At 42.4% G+C, this 15,671-nt stretch overlaps 1 protein-coding gene across 1 annotated transcript in view; it reads left to right on the top strand.

The window, feature by feature from the left end:
• Positions 1-15,404, top strand: part of rfwd3 (ring finger and WD repeat domain 3) — a 37,457-nt gene extending 22,053 nt beyond the window's left edge. The window contains exons 8-13 of the mRNA XM_043707239.1: positions 5,325-5,553; positions 6,156-6,306; positions 7,981-8,157; positions 10,231-10,445; positions 11,164-11,381; positions 14,096-15,404. Coding sequence (XP_043563174.1) covers positions 5,325-5,553; positions 6,156-6,306; positions 7,981-8,157; positions 10,231-10,445; positions 11,164-11,381; positions 14,096-14,239 — 1,134 coding nt within the window. The 3' untranslated portion in view covers positions 14,240-15,404. The remainder of the gene's footprint in view (positions 1-5,324; positions 5,554-6,155; positions 6,307-7,980; positions 8,158-10,230; positions 10,446-11,163; positions 11,382-14,095) is intronic.
• The last annotated feature ends 267 nt before the right edge of the window (positions 15,405-15,671 follow it).

Raw genomic sequence — 15,671 nt, 5'->3', positions numbered from 1 at the left:
GGGGGTTGGGTGTTGAGAGTGGGGGACAGTTTTGCGGTGTGGGGCGGTGTTGGACGGGTGAGGGCAGGGATGTTGGCCGGGGGTGGCGGGCAGGGAGGGGTGGTGTTGGGGGCCGGGGGAGGTGTTGGACGGAGTTGGGGGGCCGGGGGTGTTGGACGGGAGCGGGCGGTTTTGGGGGCAGGGTCTCACGCGCTGTGTGCTACTGCTAGTCTCCTGAACTGGGAGAAGACTTTTAAAAAAACATTCCGAGCCCCAATTACCCGAATCATCGATTATCTGAACGAAATAGTGCCTGCCCATCTCGTTCAGATAATCGAAGTTCCCCTGTCATGAAGGAATAGATACAGTTAGCTAGTGACACCCATGTCCTGCAAGGGAATAACAAAAAAAGAGAGTCAGGGGCGTAGGTGAGCGTAAAGGCAATCATTAAGGGGAAGCTGAAGGTGGATAAATCACCAGAAGGACTACACCCCAGATTTCTGAAGGAAATAGCAGAGGAGAATGTGGAGATATTGGTGGTCGTCTTTCTGGGTTCACTGGGGTCAGTGAAGTTCCCAGAGGACTGGAAAATGGCTAATGTAACACCCCTGTTTAAGAGGGAAGGAGGCAGAATATAGGAAGTCCTAGGCTAGTTAGCCTTGTCTTGGTTGTTGGTTAGATTTGAGAGTCCATTATTAAGGAGGAGATTGCAGAATACTTGCAAGTGAATGGTAAAATATAGTGGAGTAAGCACTACTTCTTCAATGGGTGGTCAGGCCTAACAAATCTGTCTGAATTCTTTGAGGAGGTAACAAGCAAATTACACAATAGAGAGTCAGTGGATGTGATCAATGTAGATTTCCAGAAAGCCTTTGTCACAGTGCCATGCAGGAGGCTGCCAAATAAAATAAGAGATCATGGTGTTAGAGGCAAATTACTGGCATGATTAGAAGATTGACTGACTGGCAGAAAGCAGACTGTAGAGATAAAGGGATCTTTTTTCTGGATGGCAGCTGGTGACTAGAGTTCTGCAGGGGTCCGTTTGTGTTATATATTAATGATCTGGATGCAGAAACTGAAGGCATTGTTGCTAAGTTTGCAGGTAACACCAAGGTAGGTGGAAGATCAGGTAGTGTTGAGGAAGTAGAGAGGCTGCAGAAGGACTTGGACAGGCTAGGAAAGTGGGCAAAGAAGTGGTACTTGGAATACATTGTGGGAAGGTGTGAGGTTACACACTTTGGTAGGAAGAATAAAGATGTAGAGTGTTTTCTAAATATGGGAAGGCTTCAGAAGTCTGAAGAACAAAGGAACTTGGAATTTAGACTCCTTGTATATTTAACTTGCAGATTCATTTGGCAGTTAGGAAGGCAAATGCCATATTTGCATTCCTTTTCAGAGAGTTGGAATACAAGAGCAGAGATGTACTGCTGAGGCAGTGTAGTACTTCAGTCAGACTGCAGTTGGATAACTGTGACCAGTTTTGGGCCCTGTATCTAAGAAAGGATGTGTTGGTTTTGGATGGGGTTCAGTGGAGGTTAACAGCATGATCCTGGGGATGAAGGGCTTGTCAGATGAGGAGCAGTTGAGGACTCTGGATCTGTATTCCACGGAGGATGAGGAGAGATCTCATTGAAACTTATAGAAGACTGGAAGTGGCGATGATGTGGAAGAGGGCGGCACGGTGGCACAGTGGTTAGCACTGCTGCCTCACAGCGCCAGAGACCCGGGTTCAATTCCCGCCTCAGGCGACTGACTGTGTGGAGTTTGCACGTTCTCCCCGTGTCTGCGTGGGTTTCCTCCGGGTGCTCCGGTTTCCTCCCACAGTCCAAAGATGTGCAGGGCCAGGTGAATTGGCCATACTAAATTGCTCGTAGTGTTAGTTAAGGGGTAAATGTAGGGGTAAGGGTGGGTTTCGCTTCGGCGGGTCGGTGTGGACTTGTTGGGCCGAAGACCTGTTTCCACACTGTAATATAATCTAATCTAATGTTTCCGCTAGTCAGAGACTTTGACCTGAGGTCACAGCCTCAGAATGAAGGGAGGATCCTTTAGAACTCAGATGAAGAGGAATTAAATAAGTTTTAACAATTTAATTTCTTTTTAACAGTAACAAGGGTATGTAAAAAGTTCAAGTTCACAGAAATCAGTGGGTTCAAACAAAGCTTTGGTTACTGGCCATACCAGCAGGTGAAGTGTTGCAGTTAGTGACTGCACAAGTTGAGAGTTTAATCTGAATGTGACAAAAATGACTGAGTCAGTTGCTTAAAACTTTGTTCAAAGCAGGAGATAAGTAACTAGGCCACCACAATTTTTGCATTAAAATTAAACTATTTGCAAGATTAGGACAGCCCAGAGACAGTTACAAAATGTCTGTAAATTCCTTTGCAAATTCATTGTGACCAAGTTGATAGATTGAAGGAAGGGCTGTAGATGTCACATCCATAGACTTTAGTAAGGCATTTGATAAGGTTCCCCATGGTAAACTAATGGAGAAAGTGAAGTCACATGATGTGCAGGATGTTCTAGCTGGGTGAATAAAGAACTGGTTGAGCAACAGGAGACAGAGAATAGTAGTTGGAGAGTTTCTCGAAATGGGGAAAGGTGACCAGTGGTGTTCCACAGGGATCAGTGCTGGGGCCACTGTTGTTTGTATTTTACATCAATGATCTGTAAGAGGGCACTGTTGGTCTGATCAGTAAGTTTGCAGATGACACGAAGATTGATGGAATAGCAGAAAGCATAGGGGACTGTCAAAGAATACAGGAGAATATAGATAGAATGGAGAGTTGGTCGGAGAAGTGGCAGATGGAGTTCAATCTAGGTAAATGTGAGATGATGCATTTTGGGAAGTCTAATTCCAGAGCGAACTATACTGTAAACGGAAGAGCCTTGGGAAAAGTCGATGAGCAGAGAGATCTGGGAGTTCAGGTACATTACACCCTGAAGGTAGCTGCACAGGTGGATAGAGTGGTCAAGAAGCATATGGTATGCTTGCCTTCATCGGACGGGGTATTGAGTATAAGCGCTAGCATGTCATGTTAAAATTGTACAAGACTTTGTTTCGACCGCATTTAGAATATTGTGTACAGTTCTGGTCGCCACATTACCAAAAGGATATGAAGAGGGTGCAGAGAAGGTTTATGAGGACGTTGTCTGATATGGAAGGTTCTAGCTATGAAGAGAGGTTGAGTAGGTTAGGATTGTTTTCATTATAAAAGAGGAGATTGAGGGGAGGCCTGATTGAAATCGACAAAATCATGAAGGGCATAGACAGGGTAGATAGAGATAAGCTTTTTCCCAGGGTGAGGGATTCAATAACGAGAGGTCAAGCTTTCAAGGTGAGAGGTGGAAAGTTTAAGGGGGATACACATGGCAGTACTTTACACAGAGGGTGGTATGTGCCTGGAACGCGTTGCCAGCAGAGATAGTAGAGGCAGGCACAGTAGATTCATTTAAGGTACGTCTGGACAGATGCATGAGTAGGTGGGGAGCAGAGGAATACAGATGCTTAGGAACTGGGCAATAGGTTTAGACAGTGGATTTGAATTGGCTCAAGCTTGGAGATCTAAAGGGCCTGTTCCTGGGCTGTAAATTTTCTTTGTTCTTTGTTCATGCTCTGGTGATTATAAAATAGTCTATAACTCTTAACATTACACTGCTCCTGTAGAGTAACCAGGGTATCCATAGCCATCAAGCTCTAATTTGCAAAGAAACTTACGGATTGATTATCTCGTTCTGTGGTCCCCTTGCTCTTTGAACAAAGTTAAATTTTAAGTTAACAAAAAAGAGTTGTGGATGCTGAAAATCTGAAATAAAATCCGAAATTCTTTGAGGAAGGGTCACTGAACCTGAAACATTGACTCTGCTTTCTCCCCACAGATGCTGCCAGGCCTACGGAGGTTCTTCTGTTTTTGTTTAAAATTTAATGTTATTCAGCGTGACAACAGAAGTGCACAGCTGCATCATGATTGTCATTACATTTGGAGCTGAAGCTGTAAATATTGTACTGGTATATCCGTCAGAGGGCCAGAATAGCACTGACCGCGTCAGTTTAAATTTCTGTGTTTTAGCTGCATGTGCACAAACGCCAGAAGTTTCTGTCTGTTTCATACAGTGACTGTTGCAAGCAGCCTCATTATAATGGCCAGCTCTTTGAGACTATGTTCACAGCGAACCAGCAGTTTACTCTCCATAACTGGAAATATTATCCTCTCTGGAAGTTCTTGAGCTTTTGACTAGAGGTACTTCAATTTTGTTGGGCTGTTTAATAGTGTAGTGTCTCATTGTGGACAGAGAAAGTTTCCAAAATTTGAATCAAATTCTGTCGAAATGCTGAATGCTGTTCTGTGGATGTATCATTCCTGCCAACCTCACCCATTCAGTAGATAGTATTCAAACCAATCCAATCCATTTATTTCAAACGAAATTCCATCATCCCTCGTATCTGAGATTATCCAAAGCAAACACCTGAACCCTAAAACATTAATATTATGCTCGGCATCCTTTGCGTTGTTGATCAGTCTGCTGATTTAAGGTGATTTCAAATCTATAGATTTCATCCACATTGTTAAAGCTGTGTAATGTTCTGTAGTTGCTGAGTTGATGATGATCCCGATGTTGCTTTCAATCAAATGTTTATTGACACTCATTACAGTCATGGTCCAAATCCTGAGCTCTGCTCATGGTCAAACAACTAAGTCTGAACAAAAAGGAGTTAGGAAGATGGATTAAATTCAGCATAATGTTTAATGCCTGATGTTTGTAGTTCTACATTGAATTACCTCTGTGTACAGCTCCATGTGTTGATATCTGCTGCATGTAGCTATATCTGGCATGCAGTATTTTTGAAGGATAGATAAGCGGAGATGAAGCTTGAAAGTAACACTTGAGGCAGCTGTTGAGAATTTGTTAAACAGTGAATGGGCTGTAGAACAGAGACCCAACATTTCAGAGGAATCTGAGCATGAAATAAGAAATAACAAAGTCAAAGAGCAGCTCAGCAAATGTGGCAGCATCTGTGAAGAGGAGGGAGTCACCATGTTTCAATGAGTCCTCTTCTGCTGGGTTTCTCGGGCATTTTCAGTTTTCATTTCTTTTTTTCCAGCATCTGCGGCATTTTACTTTAAACAGAGCAGAAGATAGCTGTGTGTAATGAGTTCCCTATTGGATGTATAGGTAGCTGTCTAATAATTCCTATATACATATACATATAGGTTGAATATACTTTGAATATACTGTCGACTGGAGTGTTTGTCTGACTATGTTGGGTTGTGCACATGTCTATATAACTAAACTTTCCTTGTTTTGTGAGCATGGCATTGATGTTTTTTTTTCTGCTGCTGTTACAGGAGCTGAGATGTCTGATTGCTAAACATGGTCCAAGTGCTTCTCAAGGTTCTGCTAGTTCCAGTAATTCCCTAACAGGCAATATCATTTCCAGTCAAAGTCAGTCCAAGTACCAGTTTGAGAAAGGTATCATTGTTTCACAGAGTGGGAACTGTCGAGTCATGGCATACTCCTCCTTGATGACCTGTCTTGTTGTGTCTCAACCTTCTCCTCAGACAACTCTCCTACCTGGTAAGCCTTCAAAGTGTTTATCTCACTGTCGACTACTTCCTACTTAAATGTTGACCATCATCTACATCACAGTTCTCAAAAGGTTTATTTTCTCCTTGAAAATGTCTTGCTTTAAGTTTTAGTCATTCATTTTCCCCTAACTTAAAAATTAGTTCCTCTAGCAGTCCCCTTGTTCTGCATTAATCTCTTCTCTGCTGTGAACTCATTCCTCTTCTTCCTTTCTTCCCTCAGTTCTGTGATTCCAGACTACTTTATAAAACTTGCAGTTTGAGAAGTGTTATTCTATGATATTGATGCATTGACCAGCCTTATTGCTAAAGATTGTAATTGGATTTGTCCACCCAGTTTGTAAAGATTTTGAGCACTAAAGAGATGTGTCCTTTTAACTCAGCAGAATTTGTTGAGAACATTATCGTTTGAGTACTTCCCACATCTTGTTTCTAGATCAGGCTATCTGCTTTTATGGCAGGGCTGCTGGTGGAGAGGCCAAATAGTGTTGGGTGACCAATTTTCCTGAAACTCTGCTGTTGCGTTGCAATTAAGACAATTCCTAATAGTTCAACTTTTGCCATTCTGGCTTACCTCATTTCTTTGCTATGCAGGATGTGGTGTGAAGAAGATAAGTGGGATGAACTTCCGCAGCACTCAATACATCCCCATCCATTCTAAACAGATCCGAGGTCTGGCATTCAGTGACCGCCCTGACAGTGTCCTCCTTTCTGCATCTCTGGACAACACTGTCAAATTAACCAGGTGAATCAGTATCAAGCTGGAAGGGATCAAAGCCATTGATAGTTTTCTTTCTTGTCATCTAGATAAGTGAATAAGATTCTATCTTGGGCAGTATCTAAGAACTTCTGTTTTTAGGCACTGAGGGAAAAGGTAGTCTGTGTTTCTTTGTTTTTTTTTGTGCACTTCCTCGTCATGAAATATTTCTTTGATATACAGTAGCCTTTGGGGTTTGGCTAAGTCAGTTGTTTTGGACCTCCTGTTTTCATCAACAACAAAATTAGCAGTTAGATCTTCCAGGAGCAATCCACCACTGCTATTTGGGCAGAAGTAACTGCAGATGACCTCTTGTCTTGAAGGTGTTGGCTGTTTGCGTTTGTGTGGTTCAAAGGGCAGCCTTCATTCTTCAATCACATGCTTATGCAGTTCTTTACCGAGACCATTAGTTTGCTATCTGACTGGTTCCTGTTTGATATGAATTCTGAGCTCAGTAGGACAGGGGCAGCATGGCTCAGTGGTTAGCACTGCTGCCTCACAGCACCAATTCCAGTGTTCAATTCCAGCCTTGGGTGACTGTCTCTGTGGAGTTTGCACATCCTCCGTGTGTCTGTGTGGGTTTCCTTCGGGTGCTTTGGTTTCTTTCCCACAGTCCAAAGATGTTCAGTGGATTAGACATGCTAAATTGCCCATAGTGTCCAGGGATGTGTAGGTTAGGTGGATTAGCCACAGGAAATGCAGGGTTACAGGAATTGGATAAGGGAGGGGGGGTGGTCTGGGTGCGATGCTGTTCAGATAATCAGTGTGGATCTGATGGGCCGAATGGCCTACTCCTTCACTGTCGGGATTCTATGATAAGTGATTTTGGAACTGGATTTACATTTCCAGCTGTTGTAAGCTTGAATTGCATTATAGCAAGGTGTAAAACATTATTCAATATATCCAGTTATAAGTGACCACCACAAAAATGATGTCAATTGTCAGGTTGACAATCCAACTAGTTTATTATCGTACTTCATTTAATGAACCTTACCTCCCTGCTTTGGCTTGCAAATGATAACTCTTATTCCATTCAACACGGAAACAGACCCTTTAGTCCAAGTCATCCTGCTGACCAGACACTCCAATCTGACCCAGTCCCATTTGCCAGCATTTGGCCTATATCCCCCTAAACCCTTCCTATTCATATACCCATCCAGATGCCTTCTAAATATTGTAATTGTACCCACCTCCTTCACTTTCTTTTGCAACTCAAAGCATACACACACCACTCTCTATGTGAAAAAGTTTCCTCTCTCACCTTTAAACCTATGTCCTCTAATTTTGGACTCCCATATTCCCAAATATCCTCTAAAATGGCCGAGCAAGAAGTTGTAGAAGAAAGAGATAATTGGAAGATGACCCGCCAGCATGATTTAACTGGGATGGTCTGATTTGTATCTCTTGCATCCCAAAAAGAACCAGCAGCTGAGGGAACCTCAGGCTGACCTCTTGTGCCTTAATCATGCCCAGATTGAAATTAGGCAGGGTTTACAGCCATGAACCTCCTAAAAACCATCGTCCTGCCACTCCCTGGGAGCTGTCCAAAACTGCAGCCAGGTTTTGTCAAAATTGTTTTCTTGCCTGTAGCAAAGTGTCACAAGATATTGACCGTGCATCATCCTGTGCTTGCAATGACCCTGTTAATTTTTGTCTCTATAGCCTGATGGCCAACACTGTGGTTCAGACTTACAACACTGGTCGTCCTGTCTGGAGCTGCTGCTGGTGTTCAGATGACACAAACTACATCTATGCTGGGTTGATAAATGGTTCCATTTTGATATATGACATGAGGGATACGACAACCCATGTCCAGGAGCTGCCATCACAGGGCTCTAGGTATGTCTTTTTAATGCACAGTGAAATTATACTTTTGCTTGTATGCTCAGTCACTCTTTGTCCTTTCTGCATGGCTTGCTTGCTTGTTATACTCTTACTGGCTGCACAGTGGTCTGGATCACCCAGGGGATATGTTACAGCACTTGTCATAACGGTCCAGGTTGGAAACCTTAGATAGTAATGCGTTTGGAATTTGTAATGCTCAAATTGTAACTGCCTTATCAGTTGTGACTAAAACCTTCACTGAGAAGATTTCAGATTCTTTACAGAAGTACAGTGATTGAATCAGGGAATAGGAGGTCGAAAAGGAAGAAGGCCACCTGTTCCATTGAGTAACTTTTCAAGCTGAAGTCACCTGATTGACAGAAATAAAACAGAACTGTGGCTGCTGGAGATCTGAAACAAATAATAACAAATTGTTGGAGAAACTCAGCAGGTCTGGCAGCATCTCATGGTCTTCAAGACTCAACAGTGACTTTAACGGGTGACCCCCACCCCACTTTCTATTACTACCCCAGCTCCTATCTGAAATGGGCTGCTTTCAGCACAGTTAACCCATTTTCAACTATTCACAGTCTCCATCATCACCTACTTAACTTCTCTTTTTTTCCTGATCTAATGTTAACATTCTCTTTGTCTGCTTACCCTTTTTCTGTCTCCCCACACCCTGTAGTTGTCATAAAATCATATGGCACAAAAGAGGTCCTTTGACACATTCTGCACTGATCCCACTTTCCAGAATATTGTCATAAAATGGCCGACAGCCTTGAATATTAAGTGCTCATCCACTTACCTTTGAATGCAATGTGATGTTTCCTACCTCTTCAATCCTCCCACAAAGTGCATTCCTACCATCCTCTCGGTGAAAAATGTCATGAATCGTGTTGTCAAAGGATAACCCTTGTCCACCCAATTACCACTTTCTAATTTCTCTTCATGGCCTAAATGCAGATGGTATAGCAGCTTACTGCAGAATGCAAGTAGTGTGACTGCTGTTAGCATTCGAAGCATTGTCCTGGATGATATGCGATGTATGGTCACACAAGTGTATTATTGTGGGAGTCAAAACTCTCCTGATTGTGCCACCTTTCAGACAGACTTGCAGCCTGCAAAAACCATGCACACAGTGCAGGATATCATTGATAATATGGAAGATGGCAATTCTGCCAAAGTTGTGTGCTCGCCTCTGCCTCCTTCTCTTTGGCCAGATACAGTAAAATGTGTTCAGCTTTCTTGGAATTTGGCAAACTGGAACATTTTGTCACCACCTCAACCTGAACGGAGTCTGATGCAATAGCATATAAAAGGGAAGGACCCAGAGACTGTCATCAGCATCAGAAACATGAGAGACACTGTGAACTTCAGAAGAATAGAAAAATGTCTGAGGGATGTTAGAGGAAAGTCATTAGTTAATTAGTTACTGAGAAGTTGCTGATAGGGACTGTGTTTCATTTGTAGTCATTTTGAAAAGATAAATGTCTAAACTAGCACAGGGAAGTAAAGAATTTATCGACTTTGGAAAGGGAGCTGATTTGTGAGTAAATGCAATGAATTTGTACTTTGCATTTATCACCAGTTTTTTAAAGCTAATTGCACAATTGTAAAGTTTAAGTTAAATGTAAGTTCAAGCAATTGATGTTACAATAAGTAAAGTAACTTAAACTATAAATTAAGGTACAATAGGGCATTCAACCAAATTGAATGCCAATCCTGTGGCACATAGTGTGTCAAAGATTCTTCTCATCATCTGGGGACAAGTCTTTATGCAGGAAGTGTCACCAGCTGCACAATCTTGAGCTCCAGGTTGTAATTCTCAAATTTGCTAGTGCCTTTTCCTAATGCAATTTTAGGGTGTGTGTGTGCGTGTGTCTCTGACGCGTGCTCTCTCTCTTGCCCGCTTGCGCGCGCTCTCTCTCTCTCTCTCTCTCTCTCTCTCTGTCTCTGTCTCTGTCTCTGTCTCTCTGTAATGCACACTCTCTCTTTCGTGCTCTCTGTACCTCTTCTCCTGCCCCTCCCCAACCTTCAGCAATTGCAGCTAATAATATTGTCCCCATTGTATGTTTTACTATATAGATGTCCTGTGACTTCACTGTCCTATCTCCCACGTATGGCTTCTGCAGCGTTTCCATGTGGTGGTCTGGTGGCTGGCACTCTGGAAGGCGGCTGCTTCTGGGAGCAGAAATCCACAAACACTTACAAAGCGCACTTGCTGCCCCTGGAAGCTGGAAGCTGCACAGATATACAGATTGAACCCACAATGCGACACTGTCTCGTTACTTACAGGCCAGGTACGTGAGGCAGTATTTGAGGGGAGGGTCTGCCATTGCAGTATCGATGCTAACTCTTTTAGACATTTTTGGTTTGGTTGGTAAATGATTGACTTCAGTGCCCTGAAATGAGGATTGTGTACTGCTGGTAGTGTTCAGTATTCTATCTAGATGAAGGCAACATCAGCCTCCAGTTGTGAAGGATCCATGATGCCATGGTTTTGTATGCTGCAGCAACAACATTAAAACATTACTCACTATTAGTCTCTCAGAGCTGCTGGTACTTGCGGAACAAGATCTGAGTAAACATCCTCTAAGCAGGAGAGAATCTTCTACAAACAAATTTGTGAATTGTTGCTTGTCTTGAGGGGGAGCTGATGGCATAGTAGTCATGTTACTGGATCAGTAATCCAGAATCTCAGGCTAACGTTTTGGGGGCATTGTCACAGATGGTGAAGTTTGAATTTAATAAAAAGCTAGCCTACTTGCAACTATGTAACCATTGTTGATTGTTGTACAAACCCGCTGGTTCACTAATGCCTTTCAAAGAAGGGAGTCTGCCATACTTGGTTTGACTTGCATGTGGCTCCGCTCAGTAATGTGGTTGGTTCTTAACTGACCTCTGCATGATTCAAAACAGGCAGCAAATGCTGGGCTGACCAGCGGCACCTACATTCCATGAATGAATTGGGAAAAAAAACAAGTATGGATGATTTTTTTTTTCTCTCTTTTGAAACAGGCAAAACCCATAATTCCCTACGGTGTGTTATGATGGAACTATCAAGCAGTCCCTCTCCAGATTCGCTGGAGAACCTGATTTGTACATGTTACCCAGTCCAGACATTCAATGCGGGCCCTACATGTAAGCTGCTTACTAAAAATGCCATTTTTGCAAGTCCCGAGAAGGACGGCAGTGTCTTAGTGTGTGCTGGGGATGAGGCATCCAACAGTGCTATGGTAAGTGATGGCATCCTTTTTTGCCTGCTAATCTGTTATTAGCTGCTGCCTGGATAGCAGTTTTCAAACTTTGTTCCTTGATGTTCTGTCCTCAAGATTGGAGTGTAACTACGAGATAGATTAATGGGGACAAACGTGGTAATATGTTTTGTTACAGTCAACATAAAAACATTGGCCAAATGGTGATTGAAGTACATTGGTTCCAAAAGAACAGCATTGTGTACAGAGAACACACCACAGTACAATGTTGCTAACAGGTCATTGACTAGAAATGTGAACGTCAACTTCCTCCACACATTCTTCCAGATCTGCTGAGTATTTCTGACATTTTATATTTTTATTCCAGATTTCTCAGTTCCACAGCATTCATTTAATATCCAAACAAAGGGTGGCTGTAATCTGTTTCAACAGTTTTTCTCAAACTATTTTCCAATGTGGCCCCATTTTAACACCTGGAAATTTTCATGAAAAATCATCAGGAAAAATCAAAACAGTAATAAAGCAGCATTGTAACATATTGAAGAGTCATTAAAGTTTATGTAATGATAGATCAAAATTTCTATGAAAATGTGTTTTTGAAACACTTTATCACTATTATTCTGTGAACTCCCTCAGTCGCTATTTTTCCACCACCCTCACTCATGTGCACGCATTTTAATCAGCCTCTCTTTCCTCATCCACATGCACCCACCCCAAAACACAGATATCAGTCCCCTGCCAAAACCTCTGTGAACTCATCAGCCACCCTCTTCCTCCCCGGTGTTTGTGAAGTAGGGTTCTTTCTGGGGGTAAGGAGTCTGTATAACAGGCACGTAGGAGTAGAAACACATTAAAGTTTAAAGCTTTCCCAGATCAACTTTCCAACTGAGCCACAGGATCAGCCATAGGATTTTCCTACATTTGCAGGCCTCTAGCTCAGCAAAATCAGAGTGAAAACATTCGGAGTCCACTTGAACTCACTGCTAAAAATTATCTGAAGTTAAAGGGCATTTGGGTGCACCATCCATTGCTGTACTACGGCAAAATTGATCCAGTGGCTCTTGTGCTGTTTGTTATCTGCAGTCATGCTGCTACTTGGAGTAGGGGCAGATTCTGTTATCAAGCAATGGTTGCAGTGAAGTGGACCTCCAACTAATTGTGGCAGTCATTGGCCATACACTAAACCAATTTCCTGCTATGATAACTACAGGCTACCTCTCTTTCACACAAGTGATTATGAGAGTCTGTATTTTCAATGGTATGGTGTGGCTTTTGTAAGATTCTGTAATGTCTTCAATTGCACTGCAGATAGTGGCAGCTAATGGTGTCTTGTATGAATGCATGTATTTGATGATCACGGAGTCTGCAGTGAAGCTGCAACTGGAGTGGACGCCCTTGCTTAGATGCTGAGTGGCTCTCCATGTAATGGATGTTTGTTTCTGTCTGTGACACTAAGGTTATTTTCTGGTTTCATGCTTGTGATACTGAGTTAATCCACATGGTGGCAGTAAATACTCTCAGCAGTAATTGAGGTTTTTGTTGTGCGCAATTCGTGAGGCAGGGTCTGGGAAGTGTGGGGCTGTGAAATGAATGTCTTCATAATGGGTACACAGTGTGGATTGCACCCTCACCCTCCAATGAAAATTGAGGTTTAAGACTCCTAGAATTGAACTCAACTTAAAATATAAATGAGTAGTCAAAGCCATTTGTTTTGCATAAGTTGATATTTGAACTCGTTGCAGACTTCATTTCAGGGAATAGTGCTTTCACTTTATTTCCATTCCATTTGTCACCTTATGCAATTGAGGAAGCCCTTCCCGTTTGATTTTTTTCTTTTGCTGAGGTTACCTGAGAATGACCTTTATATGCAAAAGCAACCTGTAACCGAGCAATGTTGTGTATATGTGAAGTGAGTCAAGGTGTTGATAGAAAACCAGTGTGTGCATGCACAGTGGAAGAGGGATGAGAATGATGCAGTGTGGATGGACAGGGTTAGCTTTCTAAGTGTGGAAGGTGGGGGATTAGCGGTTTAAGTATATGTTATGTGAATAGTGTCTCTCTCAGGAAACGCACAATGAGTTTCTTGACATTGATGAAAGGAAACGGTGTTTTTTTTTGGTTTACGTATCTTTATTGGATTATGTGATGAACCGGCTGTTGTTTCCAGGATATAACTTGACAATAGTTTGTGGGCTCAGTGGTTAGCACTGCTGCCTCATAGCACCAGGGACCTGGGATCAATTCCAGTCCAGTCTCATGTCTGTCTGGAGTTTGCACATTCTCCCCGTGTCTGCGTGGGTTTCCTCCGGGTGCTCTGGTTTCCTCCCACAATCCAAAGATGTGCAGGTCAGGTGAATTGGCCATGCTAAATTGCCCATTGTGTTCAGGGATGTGACGGTGAGGTGCATTAGTCAGAGGAAATGTAGAGTAATAGGATTGGGGAATGGGTCTGGGTGGGTTACTCTTTGGAGCATTGGTGTGAACTTTATGGACCAAATAGCCTGTTTCCACACTGTATGGATTCTATGATTCTTGGTATTTATGTGTTTTTTTTGTCGTTTAGCTATTTGGCTCCTTAGAACCACAAACATGGAAGGAGCAGGGCTGGATTGTTGGGATTGGGTGGGATGTTGCAGTAGATGAAGTGACAAACACTGTTCATTTGACTATTAAAATTCTGTCAACACCATCTGGAAGGTATCTGATGGGTAACACTTTATACTTTCTTGTGGCAGGTATGGAATGCAGGGAACGGATCACTCATCCAGAAGCTTCAGGCTGACCAGCCTGTCCTAGACATCTGTCCCTTTGAAGTGAATCACATGAATTTCTTGGGGACTCTGACAGAAAAAATGGTTAAGATCTACAAGTGGGCCTGATGGGACTCGTGCTTACTGTCATAGACTAAGACTGGAAATGGGTGGCCCAATTCTGGTGCTGCTATTATAAGTTAACTACTGTACAGGATCTGGCTAGGAAATGAAACACTTTCTGTTTTAAACAAGCCCAGTTAAGCAAGCTAAGTTATCCTCCATTCAGGCTTGATTTACGTGGCTGACCTACCTGGGTTGTCTCCTGGTAATCCACCAACTTCCCCTACTATTGAAAACTTTGGCCTTTATTTAAATGTAATTATTTACAAAGGTTTGCTCATTTCTGTTGAATGCTCATTGTTCTCATATTTGTGACATTTCCAGGGATACCGTCTTCAAATAAAATCCTATGCCTGGGTATTTTGTGGCCATTTTTCCTCTTATAGATTTATGCCTGGCATATGCCCCTTTTTTTTATATAGCCTATCTGTTGACAATTACTGGAAATCACTAAGTGATTTGCAGTGACCCCTCCACCCTCGTGTATATTCTTTTCCTCCTCTCACTGTTTGGGAGTAGGGAGAGGTGACCTTCTCATCTCCCCTGTACTAATTTTTGTGATAAGTTAAGCAAGCTCAGAATACCAGCAATGATTCATTGGAACTTTGTGTTATTACTGCTGTGGGCTGGCCCATTGCACTGCCACTGAAGGCCACCTTTTGTTTTGAATCCCGCTTGTATGTGTCTGTTTGATAATGGAATAGAGAGTTCCAGCCAGTGAACCACAACAAATTTGCGGAGGAGCATTGAGGTCGTAGGCAGTGTACTGTGTATTGCCTATCCCCTCTCTTTTTTTTTAACGGGATTGCTTGATTTTGGGTTCATTCCCATTGGTCGTGAGATCCACATAAACAAACACTTTCCTTGCCTTGCAATATTGAAATGAACATGACATTGAATAATTCTATGGTTGATGGAGGGGTCAATGACTGAGTTTGGACATCCATAAAGGTTGAGACTTGAGGGCTGAAACCTGCTAGTCTAATTTATTGCAGAAAACATTGCCCAGTGGGTTGCTGGTGAGAGTTTTTGTAAGATATTGCCTGGAATTGTGACTGTCTACCTGAATGGAAAGTATATGTGCTACTTGTGTGCAGTTCAAACTTTCATAATGTACAGAAGTAATTTTATTACTATTACTTTGAAATAAAAAAAGTCTTATTATTTTCTCCTCTCGCACACCAACTGGTTCTTATTTGACAACTGAACATTAACAGCATTTCTGTATAGTAGCCAGTAATATCAGCAAGATCCATGACACATCCAGGTTTTCAACTGGGCTTTTATCATTTTCCACTGAGTGCCATGTGTGCTGGGGTTGAAGTTTTGCAGGCATCTGTTGCAGCCAAAAATCTGTTACATTTACAATATTGGAAACTTGCTTAACGATTTTCTGTGCAGATTTTGTTTTTCATTATGGCAAAGTTCATTTAATATT

The sequence above is a fragment of the Chiloscyllium plagiosum genome, chromosome 17 (assembly GCF_004010195.1).
Source record: "Chiloscyllium plagiosum isolate BGI_BamShark_2017 chromosome 17, ASM401019v2, whole genome shotgun sequence".
Classification (NCBI taxonomy): Eukaryota; Metazoa; Chordata; class Chondrichthyes; order Orectolobiformes; family Hemiscylliidae; genus Chiloscyllium; species Chiloscyllium plagiosum.
The sequence above is the reverse complement of the archived record's forward strand: the minus strand, read 5'-3'. Positions and strand labels throughout refer to the sequence as shown.